We start from the raw sequence: 18,247 nt of genomic DNA on the forward strand, positions 1-18,247 counted from the left end.
ATTTGCGCTGGGCGGCGCTGGCTGTCCGCGCGCATTTTAACCCGCTAGCGCCGTCAATTCTCGGCAACGCGCGCTGATGAGGCGCTAGAGGGTTAAAGCGCGCATCGCCGATCGGCGAAAAAAATCTGCAGCGAAAATCCCCACCAAGCAACACGAAAAAGAAAGAAATACCCCAATTCGAAAACAGGGGATTACATTTTTTATATCGAGAATTTTTGTAATAAAGAGGAGATAAAAAGAGATTTGTAAAGAAAAAAAGAAAACGAAGAAAAAATGAAAAATTATTTACAGTTATTACTGTTACTGTTATTCGGTCAGCAGTCGACCGCGAATGAAGGTAAATTATAGTAAAAAATATTAAAATTTTAAAGAGCTTTCATTACGGAAATGTTTAAAATGTGCCTGTATCTTTTTTACAGTATGATTTTTCAATAACAATCTGTATAAAAATTTGTAGCTCAAAGAATGCCCTACATTTTGAGCCATTTATCTTCCGATAATTCATTACAGGGACGTAATTACAGTCATTTGATTATTAAAAATTCCAAGAGTTTTATCCCTCTTCCCTATTTTTCTACCAGAAATGTGGTTACCGCGGGCTAGGGCTTTTTCCTTCTGCATTATTAATTCTATTTGATGTGTCTTGAGCCACTCATCAAAAAACTGGATCTCTGATAAACGAATACTCCCTGGAGAATTTCCTTGTTTTTTCAAAAAAAAAAAATCGGGCTTGGCGCGGCTCCAAAAACGGGCTAAATTCAGCGGTCAAAATTATTTAAATTATCTTATTGTCTGCCATGCATAATGCATTATTGCATGAAGCCAGGATAAATACATATGTTCATTTATTATTCAAACAAATAAAGAATTATACAACTCTAAATTTATTCTCAAGCGATATTTCAGTTTAATTAAAGTTTAAATTGATGAGTAGAAGTGATTGCTACAGTAGCAAATTTTCGAGTTGCAAAGTAGGGCGATGGAAATTTCACAAGATCGAAATCGTTCGCGCCAGATCGAGCTTCTGAGTGACCTATCTTCTTGCGCAAACTTCCGTGAAAACAGTTCTATCGCTCTATCACCAGCTGACTGTTCAAATTTTTGCCGTGTCAAAAAATCAGAGCGAAATAGAAATAGAATAAAACAAACAAATAATACTTTCGAGACAATATATATTTTTGATTCATTTTATTTTTTATCATGAAAACTCATTTTGGCGCTAGGACGATTTTGAGCCTTCCGTCGGAAATTGACCAATTCTGAGAAACGAGCCAAGTATTTTTATTTCAGCGTGTAAAAATGATTGCCTGATCTTATTTGGAAAGGGACTTCATTTTTACGATTAGGATGTTTCCCGTTATGTCTGGCTCGATTCAATTGTTATGGATCGAGTGTAATTTCCTCGTCGTAAATTCCTCTGACTCCAGCGCCGTCAAAAGATCGCCTTGATTTACAAATTTCAGAAATTTTGATCGATCAACTTTTTCCTTTTTTCAAGAGCTACTTGACCCTGTCGAGGTTGATTTTTGCTCTTCACGAATCGACCAAAACAAACTTTAGTTTGAAATTGAAAATTTTGGTCGAAACTTTCAACTGAAGGCTTTTTCTATTTTTGGCAAATATTTGGATGCGTCGCAAAGAGAGACGACGGGCGAGAGGTCGGATGAGTGACAGTATCGGCACAGTATCGCTACTGCCAGGCTGATCCGTCCCCCGGCTCAGCTCCCGCCACGCGCCCGAGGGGGAGAAGTTGAGTGGTTCCAACTTTAGAATTTCAAGGTCGAAGCCGGGCGTAGAGAATCTACGTCAATGATTGTCTCATCGACGATTTTGTTGATGAAAACACCGATATTGAAAAACAGACCTGTGCTACCTTCCCTTTTTTTAATCCCGTGGCACTGGGGAAGGCTCAAAAAATCCGTGCTTTAGAAAATTTAGCATATTCAATCCGGGTAATAAGTGTTCGCTAATGAGCCCCCAGCTGCCATCTGCGCTCCCCCGCGGAGCAAAACACATAAAATATGCCTACCGAACTCGCCTAATCGAAGAACAACTCTACCGAAGCCTAATTCCGGGACTGAAAAAAATATTCGAATATTCCATGAACCTTCGAATTTTCTGCTCCGTGCAATAAACCAAATTAGGCCGTAGAGAGGCTGAGTTTTCGAATCTTAGCAAATTGAATCATTGTGGCTTGGCCCGTCGCTAGAAAAATATTCTCACCACACACGGCACGCGACAGTTTACGGGTAAAATATCAACTTTTCAGACTTTTCATGGCCTTTTTATTTTGGAGAAAACAAAGAGCTCTGATTCCATAAGAACTCGATTTTCAGAATACTCCAAAATTGGAATTCCAATTTAAATTAAATTTTATTACCAAAAAGCCAAAGCAAAGCCGCCCCCGAAAACCGCTTCCTTTTCCAGTTCAAAAGTCGCGCCCGCAATCTTCCTTCCAATAAACGCACTTCTACGGAAGTGAAATCAAAGTACTTCCTCGCTTCCATTGTCTCCCACGTCGAAATCCATTTCACGCTATTCCAAAAAGTTGGCTCTCCCATGCCCCGCCACGCGGTACTTTTTGCTTAGATAAGAAAAGCCAATTTCTGTGTCGAAATCGTGACACAAATCGAGATTTCGTGTCAAGTGCTCCATTTTTTCATGAAAACTCATTTTCCAAATTTCTAGCAAAATGACCTTGTGGTGCCAAAAAATATAAATTAACCCCCGGTGCCACTTTTTAAAATAACCGTGTTGCACCGTACTCGCATCGATACCGAGGGCCTAGTGATAAGAAACGAGGCGATAAGGAAACCGCGAGTACCCATCTGGCGGGATCCGGTGCCCCGCTTTTGGTATTTTTGCTAATGCGTTTTCTGGCGCGTATTTTTGGAGCAGAAATGAAATCAACTCCGCCGTGGCCGGCAAAGAATTTACTCGTGCATTTTAAAACCGATCTGTTGTCAGGCTGGTCCCTAGGATAAGCTTGTTCAATTTTGCAAGCTCCAGGTCATCCTCCTTATCATCTGATTAGCCTCGCCGGATAAGGATCTAAGAGCCACTGATGCAAAAACTAGAAATTTCGCGAAATTGGCAGCCTGATGGATTTTTCGCCAAAATAACTATGATAGATGAGCATGGGTTCCACTTGGGCGAGCAGAACCTATTTTCTGGGTTCAGCACCTTTCTGAGCGACGGAGGAGTCGACGAAAAAAACGGGGCGGCGAGATGAAAAGATGGTTATTTTTCCGGACCCGTTTGTGTTGTGAGAAAAACGGGAAAGGGGACCTTAGTTTTGTTTATTCCCATAATTGAAAGGCAAAGGCTACAGCTGTGTTTTTGGGGAATAGGCTTTGATCCCGTCGAAGTCCTCAGGTTATCCCGATAATTCAGATTGCAGACTTTTATAGGCGAAAAGAGACACTTATAGAAATAAATATTGTTGTTTCCTAAATTTTACTGTAATTTTGAAATGCAGAAACATGATTAATCCTCCAATCTGCGAGAGTGGACTCAGCATGGATCAGCTGCACGCTCAAACAGCGAAAATCCAGATTCCGTTTTACCGGATTATCGAAATAAATCCCCGGGCCGCCGCTTTTGATATGTTAAAAAAGCGTACCCCGCTGGGCTAAGAAAGTTGTAAAACGGGGCGCACAACCTTGATCGGGCGGCGCATTTTGACACGTAATGAAAGCTCTTTGATTTTACTCGCCGTGAATATTTTTTCCGTCGGCAATGGCCCTGTAATTTAACTGTATTGAACTTGTTGGCAGCTTATTAACATTTCCTTTTCCAGGTTTATTGCTCGATACGAGGCAGGCGACGACTGATCTTGGATGGGAAATTGGACCAAACTCAGGGGTAAGTCAGAAGAACAAAGAATAAACGTCTAATTTCCAGTCTCTCGGGTGAAATTTTCAAATTTTGAAATGGTCAAACTCTTTCTCGGGTGTGGCTGTTTCTAGTCCCCACAGCTCGCGATCGTTAAAACTTACGCGCGTAATCTAAAATAGCGGCCGAACTTCCGGACTTACGGCCCATCCATCCGGTGTCCGCCCTTGGCCACGGAAGGTCTAAGCTTTCCGCGAAGATTTCAGTGAGGCAATTTGAATAAAACGCATTTTGAATACTGATCTTGATTATTGTTATGGAAAACGGGCGACACGTTTTTCTTCTTTTCGAAATTCCATTTTTCGCTAGGTTGATTCGCAAAACTCTTATTCTCATTGTAAACATCAAATCACACAATCAACAGAGAGGTCGCTGGCCCCGCACAGTATGCGAAACAAGCTATACTTTTCGCGGCTATTTGTTATCACCAAAAATGTGGGAGTTCTGAATTCAGCAAAAATGTGGGGTAGGCTGATTAAAATTCATTAAATTTAGAAATCAAAGAAACGAAATAGGGAAAGGTTTAATTGGTGTTAATATTCTTAATTTTCATTGTACCCAGAAATGTCGTAAATTTTCAGAATTTCTTCGTAGCGTTTTTAATAGCATTTCAAGGTTTATAAATACTGATTCTGAAAAGGCCTTTAGATCGTTTTGCACAGCCTTAAACTTTCTAAAATCCCAAAATTGACGCTCCAGACCTTGAGTTGAAGAACAAAGCGCCAATTATTCCTTTGCCTTTGCGTTTTTTTTCTTCTTCGTTTTTACAAAACTGCTACCTTCGCCGGCCCGTTATGACGCTTCTAGCCACCCATAATTACACCAGAGCAGGTTAAACATTGCGGCCGTGATTTCGCGAAAAGCAAGGAGCCGATTTTAAGGCGCTAAATGCGGCCTTGCGCAAGTTTAAATTCTAGCGGAGGGGGTTTTTAATCTGAGGTTGTGAATTGATTATCGAGTATACGTGGCTTCTCATACAGTAATGGCTTGTAATGGCCGCGCGGTGGATCAAGGCGAAGACCTTAAATGAACGAATCGATGATCGATACATCTTTTTTGATATTCTGACTTCTGAAGGGGATCGGTATTAAGGTGCCAGCCCCCGTAGAGAAAAAGGATATTGGAAGTTGACCGCATATCGCGCGGAATTTAACCCTCCCTCGTCGTGTTGTGTTTTTGATAGCGACTCTAAGCGTGACCTAGAGCTAGTTATCAAGAAATATCAAAACGAAAGAACGACGAAGAGGTCCTTTAAGTCTTCGAGAGCCAGTGGAATTCGCTCAATTACAACAAAAATGCCAAAAGTGTCAGCGAGCGGTTGAGAGTGAGCTTATCTCCCACAGCACAAATATCTGGCTGTAACTCGACAGTCTTCTAAAACCCATTAGAAATAAAATGATCGAGCAAGTTCTTGAGTCAGTAAGAAGCATAAGTTTCATAAGCATTTTTTGGAAAGTGTCCAGCCAGTGGTTTTCGAGATTGATAACCAGAAAATGAGATTTGGGCTGGCAACCGCCATGTTGATTTTATCACGAAGCCACAAATTTAGGGTCTCCGGAACCGGATTTGTCAAACTCACCTGGGCAGCGTCCATAGGTACTGTCACACTGGCCAGTATGAACACTGCAAAGACGGGAAATGCGCGGTGGAATTTAGATCCGCTTGAGAAAGTATGCGCTTTTGAGTCAGAAGGCATTCAATTCGAGCCGAATTAAGCTCAGAATGGAACTCCATTCTACCAGAAATAATTTCCCTCTCGGTGTTCAATTTTTCGCTCGATGGCAAATCGCGAATCGTTTGTGACTCGATCTGATGATGACTGTATGCATCAAAAATATTGATTCTTGCAATTGCCAATTGTCCCTTTCTTTCTGATAAGGGCAGGATTTGTATTCGGGAGATAAATCGGTTTGGCCAACTGTCGTGCTCCGGATTTGGCTTTTACGGGCCGCGTAAAAGGTTCCACGCTTTTAGATGGTCCTTGGCCGCGTGAAACAGGGTTGGTAGTATCCCCTAGACTTGCCTTTGATATTCACTTTAGACAGAATCGTGCCAAAAGGGATCGAAGAGCTTTTCCATACAGAAAAGAATGGGATTTGCTCGGCACCTGAGAGGCACTGTTAGCTTCAAATCCATCACCCGCCGAGTGATAAAGGCTCGGCGGGTGATCGTGTTAGCCACATGGGTGACCGATCCCATCATTGCGCTATTCTTTTCCCACCCCATTACGAAAAGAAGGAAACATTAGAAGGTTACGCCCTTACGTATTTTTCTCGCTCCCATGAACGTCGCGAAATTCCAGCGAAATTAAAATTTACAATTTTAAAAGGAAAGAAAAACATTCTGAAAAGAACGCGCTCCCAGCATTAATTATTCCCCGTAAGCGGATTATAAAGAAAATGAACAGTAAGATGAGCAGCTCGCATGGTTAAAAATTGATGAGCAGAGCAGTACAGCAGTAGTAGGCGCACTGTAAATGCATAAGCGATATATCGACAACGAGACGTACTTCTAAATAATGCTCGAGCCTCGAGGTAGAGTATTTTTAATTAAAAATGGCCAGCACGTTCTATGAGCACAAGCTGATTCAGACACTACAAAGTATGCTCACAGTAAGGAATATTCTCTTACTGGACAGTTTTTCGCTAAAATCAGTTGAACAAAAACCATTTGCCTCAATTTCCATCGCGGTCACTTCAAGCCTTGGAACCAAGTCCCTCCCTCCCGGAAAAGAAGGTTCCGCTCAATTTTAACCCCTTTTTTAAATAAGTTGCTCAAGTGGCAATTTTCGAATTCTGGAAAGTATAACGAGCTTGGAGGAAATAATTTAAATACTTTGAAAATTGAGTGCAAATATTTCCCTGTGCATTTTTATCGGGCAAGCTTTCTTGGCAATGTCGCTGACACGTAGTCTAAGTGGGGGCTTTTTGAATACCGAAGAGACTGAAAATTATGATTCTAGCGCGACTTTCCCATGGAGACAATCATTTTTGAACCTTTTCTTTACTGTTTCATTTTAGTGGGACGAAATCTCCGGCCACGACGACGCCGGCAACGAGTACCGAATGTTCCAAATCTGCGAAATCACCCGCACTGATCAACAAAACTGGCTGAGGACAAATTACATCAAGACATTCGGCGCGAATCGAGTTTTCGTCGAAATCGAATTCACCATTCGGTAAGCCTTGCCCTTTTACATTCACCCTTTGATGTTGTAATTGAGCTGATTTGAGGTACCCCCTGCGCTCTTGAAAGCGCAACAGATTAGTTTTTTCGGGTTAACTTAAGCTTATTTGAAAATAAAGCCTTTTTTCTTCTTCGAGTATTTTTTTTGTGTATTTTAAACTTATTTAATACTCTCTTTTTATTTTCTTTCCTTGCTCAACGAACAAAATGAGACATATTGTTCTCCAAGATAAAGCTTGTCGAAAATGGATGTTTTTCCTCGCTGTCAGCTTTTAATATTCGCTATCTAAGCGATATTTGGGGGTGTTGATGGCGGTGGCGGCGGCGCCTTGAAAGGGGCAACAGGGAGTAGATTATAAGTCGACAAGGCTCGGCCGGCCCTTCTAATCGTGTTCGAATCACAGTCTTCAACATGTTTACGAAATATTACCAATTTCGCGGCGGGGAGAAAATTTAGCTCCGTCTTCTCATATCTATCCATCGTGATAAGAGAAGAAGAAACGTGGCCCGAGACCCGTTCAATAATGTACCGAAAATAGTAGCTTAACCCCTATACTCGAAGCTGCCTAAAGAACCCCTTACCCGAAGTGTACAATTTTTGTCGATTTGATCTTCCTCTCGAGATAATTTTCTGAAAATTTCAGATCATACCAAATCAATGATTTTCTTTCGAACTGCACTTTTAGATTTATCGAAAAATGAATACTTAGTGGTTTAACTGATATAAGTAATTTTGTCACTATAAAATTTTTATGTGACGACTATGTAAAAAAATTCATCTTTACCGCGAAAAAAGCCGCAAATTAACAAAATTTCTTCTTTCGCGAAAATTTCGCATTTCGCCTTTTGGACCGGCCTCGCTCCTCTGAGTACTCATCATATTTCCTAAATTGTCATATTTCAAGTGGCTGATGTGTTTTGCCTCGCTCACTGGCCACTTTTAAAGCACTCGACATTAGTAGTGTTGTATCCCCTGGCCGGATACTTCACGTAACCCTCTGTTGCCGTCGTTTGGACTTATCAGTCTTTTTCAAAGTGTAATTACGATCTCTCCGAGTAGCTGTGCTGCTTGGCACGCGCTGCGGACATCTTCTAACATACAAACCCTAAGTGCACTTTAGATCAAAAGAACGCCCGCTCACTGCAGATGGAGACCCCTAAACCCCTCGGTATTTTTGACAGGCGCTTTTCGTGTACTTATGCAAGTGTTGGCATGTTCATTTCCTTGCCAAAAGAAGCATCCAATTTTAGACCGTCGCCGGGTTCGAAAAGATATTGCCTTTGCCATCATAATCGCGCGGTTTTCTTATCACATTATCACTGAATCCAGCCAAACCGCAATGATAAATGCGGTCGTTGGAATCACATCCTCCTTTCCTTCTATCGCGGTTATACCGAAATAAAATAAAGTTTTGCGACTTCCTCTCCCTAATCCTTCCTCGGCTTATTTACTAGTCAGAAAATTGGCCAAGTGGTGGTCCCCTTACGACATTTTTTGAACAAGCAACACGACGATAACCCTAAACACAGCCTTGCCGCGACTCAGATAATTTCGCGGTTAGGTCCACCGTTCGGGTGAATAAGCAAATAATAATTTCGTAAAAAGAAAAGTGTTTCGAATATCATTTCAATTTCGAATACCATCTAACCGCTGAGATGGTCGTTCCGACTAGCTGTTTCTCCTTCTCGACTTCTAGTTACAGAATTAAGGGCATCGGCAGCCGCAAAAGCAATGTTCCTCTCACCTTGACGCGAAATAATTAACGTTTTGCGTCTGGCCAAATATGTACTCAAATTAAAGTTTTAGAAACCTGCTCAACCAAGGAGCAACTGTAAGGTTTACTTCGCACTTAGGATTCGACCTTCCTGTAGAATTAAATATGACCATTGAGCATTTTTTAATATCAAGTGTTTCCGAAATCTAAGTCGAAAAGAAGCGTTTTTTATGAAATTAAAATTAGATAATGATAGTCATCTTTGCTCTATGGGAACTGTTGGGTAGCACTTTGCTACCAGTGGAATGTGGTTTTGTCAACTAACTGTGTGGCGAAAGCAGCCTCCCAGCCAAATAGTCTTACCCAACAATCCCCGGTCCTGACCAAAACAGACATCACGTGGCTGGGCCAGATCAGCTCTGATTACAATTTGTTCAATCAAATGACCACGCCTCAGTAAAGTTATTTTTCTTCAGATCTTGTGAAGATTTGGCTAATGTCAAAGTCTGCCGGGAAACATTCAACTTGCTGGCCTACGAAGCTGATGGTGAACAAGATACTCCACAGTGGAATACTCTTCACTACAAAAAGGTAAAGCAATCTTATTGACGAAAAACTCCGTTGTCGATTTCTGACTTCCAGGCACTCAAAAGTGGCTTTAAATTTTTGAACCTGGCCAAACAAAGAGACCAGAGAAGAGTGTGCCCAAACAACAATTTGTTTGCGGAAGATGCTGCTTGACATGAATCCAAATTTGATTTATAATTCGCCACCAAATGTTTATATTTGGCATTTGGTGATTGTTTACGACGCTGATGTATCTATTGAATTCGCTGTCTAAACTAACCTTATTAATTTATCATTTTTTAGGTTGATACAGTAGCGGCTGACAGACGATTTTCGCCAGAAGCTGATTCCAGACATCGAACAAACTTTGAAACTCGTGAAATCGGAAACTTGACGAAAAATGGTCTCTTCATCGCTATTCAGGTAAGAAAATCTAAACTGGAAAATAGAGATATTCTTGAGTTACAAAACGGATTGTTTATTTCCATTCAATCTCTAATCGCCTTGAAGTGCATTTTGCTATCTAAAAACATAAATACAAAAAAACGTTCTGGACTTACATAATCCGTTTATCAGCAGGTTCCTTTTAGAGGACTTTGGATTAGCTAAAAAGCCGAGATCGTTTATCAGTAACTTAGCGCGAGCAACACTCTTATCAGTAGGTGTTTCTAGCTGAGCTGGCCATCAGATCATTCGGCTGATCTTTTCTGAAACGAGCGTCTAACCGTTCTTTTCAGGATACTGGCGCGTGCATGGCCCTGATGCACTTGAAAGTCTACTACAAATTTTGCCCTGAGACTGTTGAAAACCTCGCTGTCTTTCCTCGAACTGTTTCTGGACCAGATCTGACTTCGCTTGAAGAGGCAACTGGAACTTGTGTTGATAATGCAGCCATGGTAAGTTCAAAGCTAATTGGAGAAAACAACATCGAAATTCGCAACTTGAGTTTGAGTACCAAATATTAATTAACAAGAGTCTTGGCGAAAAGATCAAAGCCCCTTACGCATGTACCCCTTCAATGATTGGCCTCCAATTCGCTTATCGTAAATATGCACGGAAATGTCCCGAAAGAAACAGCTTTATTTGAGAGAATCGCCGCCACGGCAATCCATCGGCTTCTTCCGGTGCAGCGTGGGGGCCCTCGAGTCCTTGAAGGATCGATAGAGTTAGAGATTTCATTCTAGGCTCAACTTCAAAGCGAGTTTAGGTGAAAAACGGATAAATCTGAGGATGAGCGGCGGATTGAGCCTTTTTCTAACACTTTAAAGTGTCGAATATCCATGCGTCTGTCTCACGCCTTTGACAAGCTAGATGCATTTTTTGGCAAAAAAAAACTTTTGAACACGTAACACCTTCAACTACAGTAGGAAGTCTCCATAAATTTCAATTGTACAGCCTGTCTAAAACATAGCTATTTACTTGCTAAAGAGCGTTCCAACTCGAAATCTGTCGGAAAACGTCGCTCATGCTTCCCGCGGGTCCGAACTACAGATACAGTCACGTTTGCTTTCCTCTTCTGGAGCTCTTTTGACCCAGGACGGAACTGGATGATAAGAGCGCGTGCTTGAAATTTGTCAGAACGCGTGACTGATGGAGCTTATTTTAACATGCTCTTCGTGTATTTATACGGGTACGTCTCTGAGGGCTCAAAGCTTCAGAAGCGAAAAACATGCGGTTGGATTATTTTCACTTGAAATCGACTTTTCCCCGTCTAAATCTGGCTCCCAAGTCAGATATGAAGCCGATTTGCACAGTTTATTATCTAGAGTAAATACGCCATCCGCGAGAAATCGCTCCACCAAGCTCAAAAGAAATTTCTGTGGATACTCAAAACATTGTAAAAATCTACAACTAATCACACATATAAAACCCAGTCACCTGTTAAATACGCTGCTCCGCGAATTTGATGTTTTTGTTCTCCACCGGCTCTGAGCCAAGAACACCCTTTCAAAAATACTTTTTAGGATCCATCGCAAAGCCCGAAATTGTACTGCAATGCCAAAGGCGAGTGGACTTTGCCAACTGGAAAATGTCAATGTGTCGCCGGCTTCACTCCGTCCAAGGACTTTTCTTCGTGCGAACGTAAGTAAAAATCTCTTAAAGTACCTACCCGTAATCCTCGACTACAACTTTTTCTAGTCATAATTTCGCGAAAAGCCGCAATTAAGCTTTTCCCTTTTTACTTTCTCCCAAACCCTAATCCGACCAAATTGTAACGGTCTTATTCATCCTGCTCCACCACCTTTCTTTACTGGAATTGAATTCAATTGTGCTCAAGCCGGCGGTGAATTTCGTGGCAGCGCGTTGAATTTTAACCCGTATTCGTGCGGCCGCGCACTTCTCTTTGGGTTCACCACAGGCAGATTTGCGCCCCAGCGGAACAATATAAAAATGCATTCCACGAAATATGCATGTCACATCGAATTCTAGCGTTTTCTTTATTTAACCACCCGTCGGATGATGCGAGAATTCCACTTTTATACCTTGAAATTCATGAATTTTCGATCGAACGAAAAATAGCCTCAATATTACGAAATCTTGCGCGTAAAGAAAACTGCGAAAGAGAGCAGTGACAGTTTACACATGTTCCCTGTCGCCACCTGTGACAGAGGGTGCCACAGTTTCTTTACCGCAAGGGTCTTGAAAAGCAAGTGAGGATTAGTTTGAACTCTGATTTGAATTTTGCCGAGCATCTCAAGATGCTTATTTTTGTCACTTTATTTGTCACCTTTTTCTTGATTTTTACGTTGCTTCTACGAACAACTAATCCACCGCCAATTTCATTGAGAACAAGGACGAAATCATTATGACCTCAGTTCGTTCATAATTTTCCCCATGTCCTTTGATATTTAACAAGCGTAAAAATCCAGATCTCGGGCAAATAGTAAACGCATTTTAACACGATCGTAAATCATTCTCCGATAATAGACAGTGAATTATTTGCTGCGGAATTGAATCTTATTTCTAAAGAGGAAGAGAATCTGATTGATTCAAATATCTCGGAAATATTATCGCCGTAAAGCTAGAAACGCTAGAATAAATTCCGCAAACGAGCTGGCGCCACGCTCGTATGAGATGCAAAGATGACATAATCAAAATGCCATTTTTGAAATAGAAACCGCCGGCGAAAGTGTCAATCCCTTAAGCGTCTCGTTCTTGCTCTAGAAACAGTCAATATCAATATTATGGCGTGTCCTAAGTGGTCTACGGGTTTCATTGCAAGAGCCAAGTACCCGTGACCGGGCGATGGTCACACGTGGTTGGCCATAAACTGATTACAACTTATCCAAAATGCAACTGGACGGGTTGGATTTAGTTACGCGCATTATCAAACCGAAAGGTCGTGTTGCTAGCGAAAATTTTACTCGAGCTGAAAATATGCAAACTTGCGAAATTAAGAAAATATTCCTTTGAACACATTCTAACCCGCGGTGCACCATCTCTTGAATTCCCCACCCACAAGCCGATCCATCCATCCTCTCATCCCTTTTCTGATCCTTTTCCTTTAGCTTGCCGCAAGGGCACTTACAAGAGTCAAACTGGAAACGGCCCGTGCACCTCCTGCCCACGAAATGCTGTATCCAACTATGGTGGAGCTGATGTCTGCACTTGCCGACCTGGTTATTTTCGATCAGCTGATGATTCTGTCGACGCTGCTTGCTCGACTACGCCTTCTGCTCCTCGAGACTTGGCCGCTTTCGACATTTCTGACAATGATCTTCGTCTCTCTTGGATGGGACCTTCCGACTTTGGCGACCGACGAGAAATTGAGTACAAAATTGAATGCACCCAAAACAACCAACCTTGCCCACGAAGCGTCGGGGCCTCACCAAGCTGGACTGTTCAATCCCGCTCCGTCCAGATTCACGGACTCGATGCCAGCTCCAACTACGAGTTCCGAGTTTATGCTCTCAACGACATCTCCTCCATCGCTGGTGGCGAAGCTGCTTACGCACAAGTCATTGTCAGCACTGCTGATCGTTCCCCAGCCGGAATCGCCATGGTTGAAATTGTCGATTTCACCTCTTCCACCGCTCGAATTGCCTGGCAAGAACCAAGAATCTCTGATGGCGTTGTAAATGGTTATGAAACTGTTTTGGAAAACAAAAATGGCGGCGGCATCATCCGGAACATGACGACTGACCAGGAGATCTTCTTTTCCGGACTCATGGCCTCGAACGTCTACGTTTTCAAGGTGAGCTAGTGATTTATATTTTTCTAAAAGGCAACGGGGTAGAACAACTATCCGGATTATGCGTAGCCCGACAGCAAGTTTCCCACACGTCCTTTTTTGTCACTAATGCTTGTTAGTTCTCTTTTGTCCTGTAGGACAATCATAATGGCATTTGAGAATTCTCAGAGGCCGGAGATTTGTGTTTCCTGATTAGGCTCAGAACAGAAAATCCGGATCGTCATTGAACCCCGCTAAAGCTGAGCGATATAGATTATGAAAGGTTATCCCTCCGTTTGACCACTGGCCGATGCTTAGTTGCGTTACTTGAGTTTTACCATCTGCCCTTACATGGAGCGTTTCTTTTTGAGCAAGAGGGACAAGAGCCTATTACACTTGCCAAGATAAATAGCAATCACGTGACTAATTGGCGTTCGGAGCTACGCGGCCGGTTATACGCCCGAGCGGTTAGCAAAACAACAACCCAGCGATTATTGCCTTATGAGGAGAACCCCCTTAGCAAACTTCTTACTAACCTGATTATTAAGGTACGCGCACGGACCAGCAACGGACTCAGCCCGTACTCAAATCCCGAGGAGTTCAAGACATACGCGTCCAATTCTCGCGTTATGCTCTCAAAACCTGAGTTTGAAGAGTCAAGCGAATTTGTCGAAGAAAGCAACACTGGAGCCATCGCAGGTGCCGCCGCTGGTGGTGCTGTTATTCTCATCATGTTGGTGGTCTTCCTCGTCATCTGCACTAGAAAGAACACTTATCATAAGGGCGATAAGTACGTCCACGAGCTTGGCGTTACTGATGTGACTTTCCACCCTGTCCATCCAGTTGGCAAAAACTCGGCTATTTACGGGATGGAACACACTCCCTGGCTCGCGAATCAAGAAGCTCCACAGCCAAACCAGGAGCTCGAAGTCAGCCAGGTCGAAGTCGGATCCACTCTTCGAAGAGCTACAGGTAATAGACCAAACTAATTAGCTTTACAAAGCACAAACAATCCTAAATGACCGGTTTGCTCAATCTGTTTCAAAATTGATGCAGGACGTGGAAGCAGAATTAGTGTCATGATGGCGGTGCCACACTGGCGCCGGGGTAAGCAGCTAAACGTAAATTTATTTATGCATCCCGCTGCAAGCCCCAGATCATGGTCAGGTTGCGCATACCGGACGTTTTTCATCATTTTCCGCAATTTGTGGTCGCCGTGCTTCTTTTGGAAGCAGGCACTGGCTCATTATCAAAGCAAAGACATGTCATTTTTATAGATCGTATAATAATAACAGTGATGGAAAATATTCTAAACTACGTTTCTAAACAACCGTTTTTAGGTTCGCAAATGGTCGAAGTCTTACACGGCACCTTCCGACCCTTCAACGGTCAAGCCCCAGAACCAGCCATTGTCAAACGACTCCGAGTTGGATTCACTGGCCAGCAGAAAGCCGAGTTCCTCAATGACGCTGACATCATCGCGCAATTCCGACACGAAAACGTGATTGAAATCAAGGGCGTAATTTCACACACGATGCCGCTCATGTCCGTTTATGAGTACATGGAGCATCCCTTTGCCGACGAATTCCTGAGGGTAAGGATTATTTGATTTTGACTTGGAACATGGATGAATAACCCATCGTTTTGATGTAACTGTTTGACTACGGACTGGAGAATTCCAGCGGTGGAAGAAATGCTCCGTGTTATCATTATCAGAGCACTCTTATCAGTGTTCACTTTCGATAGAATTGTCAATATGATATACAAAACAGCTAAGATAGTGGCTGCTTTCGGAATTTCGCTAGAGATCTAAGGGATTTAACAAGTAGCTACCTCGTTTCTTCTTCTTTTTAGAACGATAAACGAATTCCGCAAGTTTTTGGACCTATTTTTTCGTCAGAATTTAATTAAAACTCGATTTTTGATTCGTCCAATGTTTCCAAAATTTAGCAACAAAGCAGCTTGGAGCAAAAACGTCATGATTATTTTCAGATGCATCGGGGTCAACTCTCGCAGGTCCAGCTCCAAGGGATGATCCGCAACGTCGCGGCCGGTATGAAGTACTTGATTGAACAGGGCTATCTCCACCGGGACCTCCAATGCGCTCACCTTGCTGTCACCGCCAATTTGAACGTCAAAATCGCCGACTTCTCTCAAGCCAGACGACTCGCTGAAACCTTTGTTCCAACAGTAAGAATTTAATTAAGTATCCGATCTACCATTTGAGATCTGGAATTTCGCATAAACCTGTACCTTGGTGAAATGCAAATTTTAAAAATGACGTGGCCGTTGACTAATGTTGTTGATTAGGTTGGAAAATGCTCGTACAAATGGAGCGCGCCGGAAGTCATCAGCCAGAGGATGTACTCAGAGGCCTCAGATGTTTGGAGCTTTGGGGTGACCGCTTGGGAAATCATTAACTTTGGCGACGCCCCATACTGGGAGATGAATGATGAAGAGGTAAGAATCGCCACTGATTGCTTTTTCCCTAGCTTTTCCTTTCATGATTTGATCATTCAACTAACTGTCTATTTTCAGGTCATTCGCAAGATCGAAACTGGTTACCGACTTCCTTGCAACACCAACTGCCCTCCCGCTCTCCAACAAATCCTTCTCGATTGCTGGAAATCCGCCTCTAACGAGCGTCCTCCCTTCAATCGAATCCTCAAGCAACTCGATCTTTCTCTTCGATCACCAAGCAACCGAACTAGCCAATATTCTGGCTCTTGCATGACTCTTGATTCCAACGCGTCTTCTGCCAGCTCTCTCGGTCAATGGCTCGAGGGAATTGGCCTTGCTCAGTACCGAGAACGTCTTCAGCAAAATGGTTTTGGAACTTTGGATGAAATTATTCAAATGTCTAGAACGTGAGTAACACTCTTTTTCATCACTTCCATGAAAAGATTTTTCAACAAAAGATCAGTTTTAACTAATTTTCTTCAGTGATATGCGAGACATCGGAATCAACTCTCTGAACGAGCAAAACCACCTCCAAGAATCCGCCCGAGCTTTTGCCCACTCGCGGACTCGCCAAACCATTCCATACGGCAACAGATGTGATATGTCTCTCGAACGAGGAACAACTGTCGCTGTCTAAGTGCGAACTTCCTGTATTTATGTTACACGACCTTTGCTTATTTAAAGAATTCCTTATAAATCGTTTTTATGCGAGTTAGATGGAATTCAACCGCTGCCAAAAACTCTTATTTTTACGATGAAAGTCGTAGAAAAAACCTTGTATATTTGTTACTTGAACAGACAAATCTTCAACAGACATAAACTGCTATTTATGCTGGTCAAACTAAATAAAGAACAGCTCAAACCAAACGACTTGTATTTTAGTTTTTCATTAAAAAGCATCTTTGTTCCAAAGTTACTAAGTAATCAGCTAGATAAGTTCGCTAATGATGCTTTTACGCCCGTCCTCGAGGGAACACTAATTGAACAAAATTAACCAAAATTGTCCAAAACAGCAAAAAAGGTCGTCTCGTAAAATAGGGAAACTAAAGTATTTGATGTTTACTCAAAAATACGTTTTCAAGCTTGTAAAAGGGCAAGATTCAATTAAACGTCAGCCGCCAGATTTAGCACTAGTTTATTGAACAATTGCATGATGCTGAACCTCAAAGGCATTTATCCCGAGGAATATTCACGTTTGAAAAACGCTGATTTCTGTTTATTGAAATTGGTTGGAACTCGTCGGTTTGCCGGTAGAAGGCTGCGTTCACCGGTGGCAGTGGTCAATTTATGAGCCTCTTGGTCCTTCCATGTTTACTGCTTTGTTTACCCTTTGGGGATTAAAATGACAAGTCCCAGCTAAACATTGTGCGGTAACGCCAATCCGACGAGTTGAAGGTCCAAAAAATCTAAATCAACCGAAAAATATTCATTTGGAAATCAAAATAAAAAAAAAACAATAATATTTTATGATCCGCTTTTTAAAATATCCTTTGATCTTCTGCGAAACGTTCCAATAAAATTGAAAATTTTGAATAGATAATTTTGTTTTGTTGGCAATTTATGGAAAAACAATGAGTGTATTTTTATTATAAGGATTCTGGGTTGAAAATTTTCGAGATGATGGATTTTTTGTTGGCAGATTTTTGCAGTCGTAATGATATTTTCTTGAAGCAGTCGAAATGAATATCGAAATTTGCTCTCGTTACTTTCTCCTTGCATTCCAAACAACCTATTGAATGCAAGCAATTTTTCTCGTGATTTCTAAACTCTTTGTAAGGTATTGATTCGTTGCACTCTTCTGCAGGACAAATAATTCGTATTTGGCTTAAAAATAAGGCAAGAAATCTTGATGGTCTATCACTGAGCTGTTCGGAACAGAGAGGGCAAAAAGGTACGATTGATCGTGTGTAGTAAACCATTTGCAGACAAGATTGACAACAATATTTTCCACAACAATTCGTTTCGACGGGACCCTGATCAGAGTCAAAATCGAGTAAATATCAAGTCATACCTCAAGTATAAAGTGACATACCGAGCAGTGAATATCACCTTTCAGATTCTCTAAAAAATTATTGCCGAAGGAATAGTCGATTTTAGCGTCAATACCCATTTTGAAATGGCAAAATTCATTCCTATGAATTCTCTATGAAGCTAAAGGGTAAACACTACTGAAAGCCTCACCACAGATATCGTTACTATTGGCCCAAACAATAACAAAATAACGTTGAGATTGTCAGTCCAAAGATTTTTTTGT

At 41.9% G+C, this 18,247-nt stretch overlaps 1 protein-coding gene across 1 annotated transcript; it reads left to right on the plus strand.

Moving 5' to 3' along the window:
- The first annotated feature begins 146 nt into the window (after window positions 1–146).
- On the plus strand, window positions 147–16,860 carry LOC145695758 (ephrin type-A receptor 7-like). The gene is made up of 14 exons (XM_081772775.1): window positions 147–337; window positions 3,800–3,864; window positions 6,915–7,072; window positions 9,272–9,386; window positions 9,666–9,785; window positions 10,100–10,258; window positions 11,327–11,444; window positions 12,872–13,557; window positions 14,082–14,505; window positions 14,874–15,127; window positions 15,526–15,723; window positions 15,844–15,993; window positions 16,072–16,400; window positions 16,477–16,860. Exons 1-14 carry the CDS (start codon window positions 274–276, stop codon window positions 16,628–16,630), a joined length of 2,994 nt encoding a protein of 997 aa, XP_081628901.1. The 5' UTR covers window positions 147–273; the 3' UTR covers window positions 16,631–16,860.
- The last annotated feature ends 1,387 nt before the right edge of the window (window positions 16,861–18,247 follow it).

The sequence above is a fragment of the Oikopleura dioica genome, chromosome 1 (genome assembly GCF_907165135.1).
Source record: "Oikopleura dioica chromosome 1, OKI2018_I68_1.0, whole genome shotgun sequence".
Taxonomy (NCBI): domain Eukaryota; kingdom Metazoa; phylum Chordata; class Appendicularia; order Copelata; family Oikopleuridae; genus Oikopleura; species Oikopleura dioica.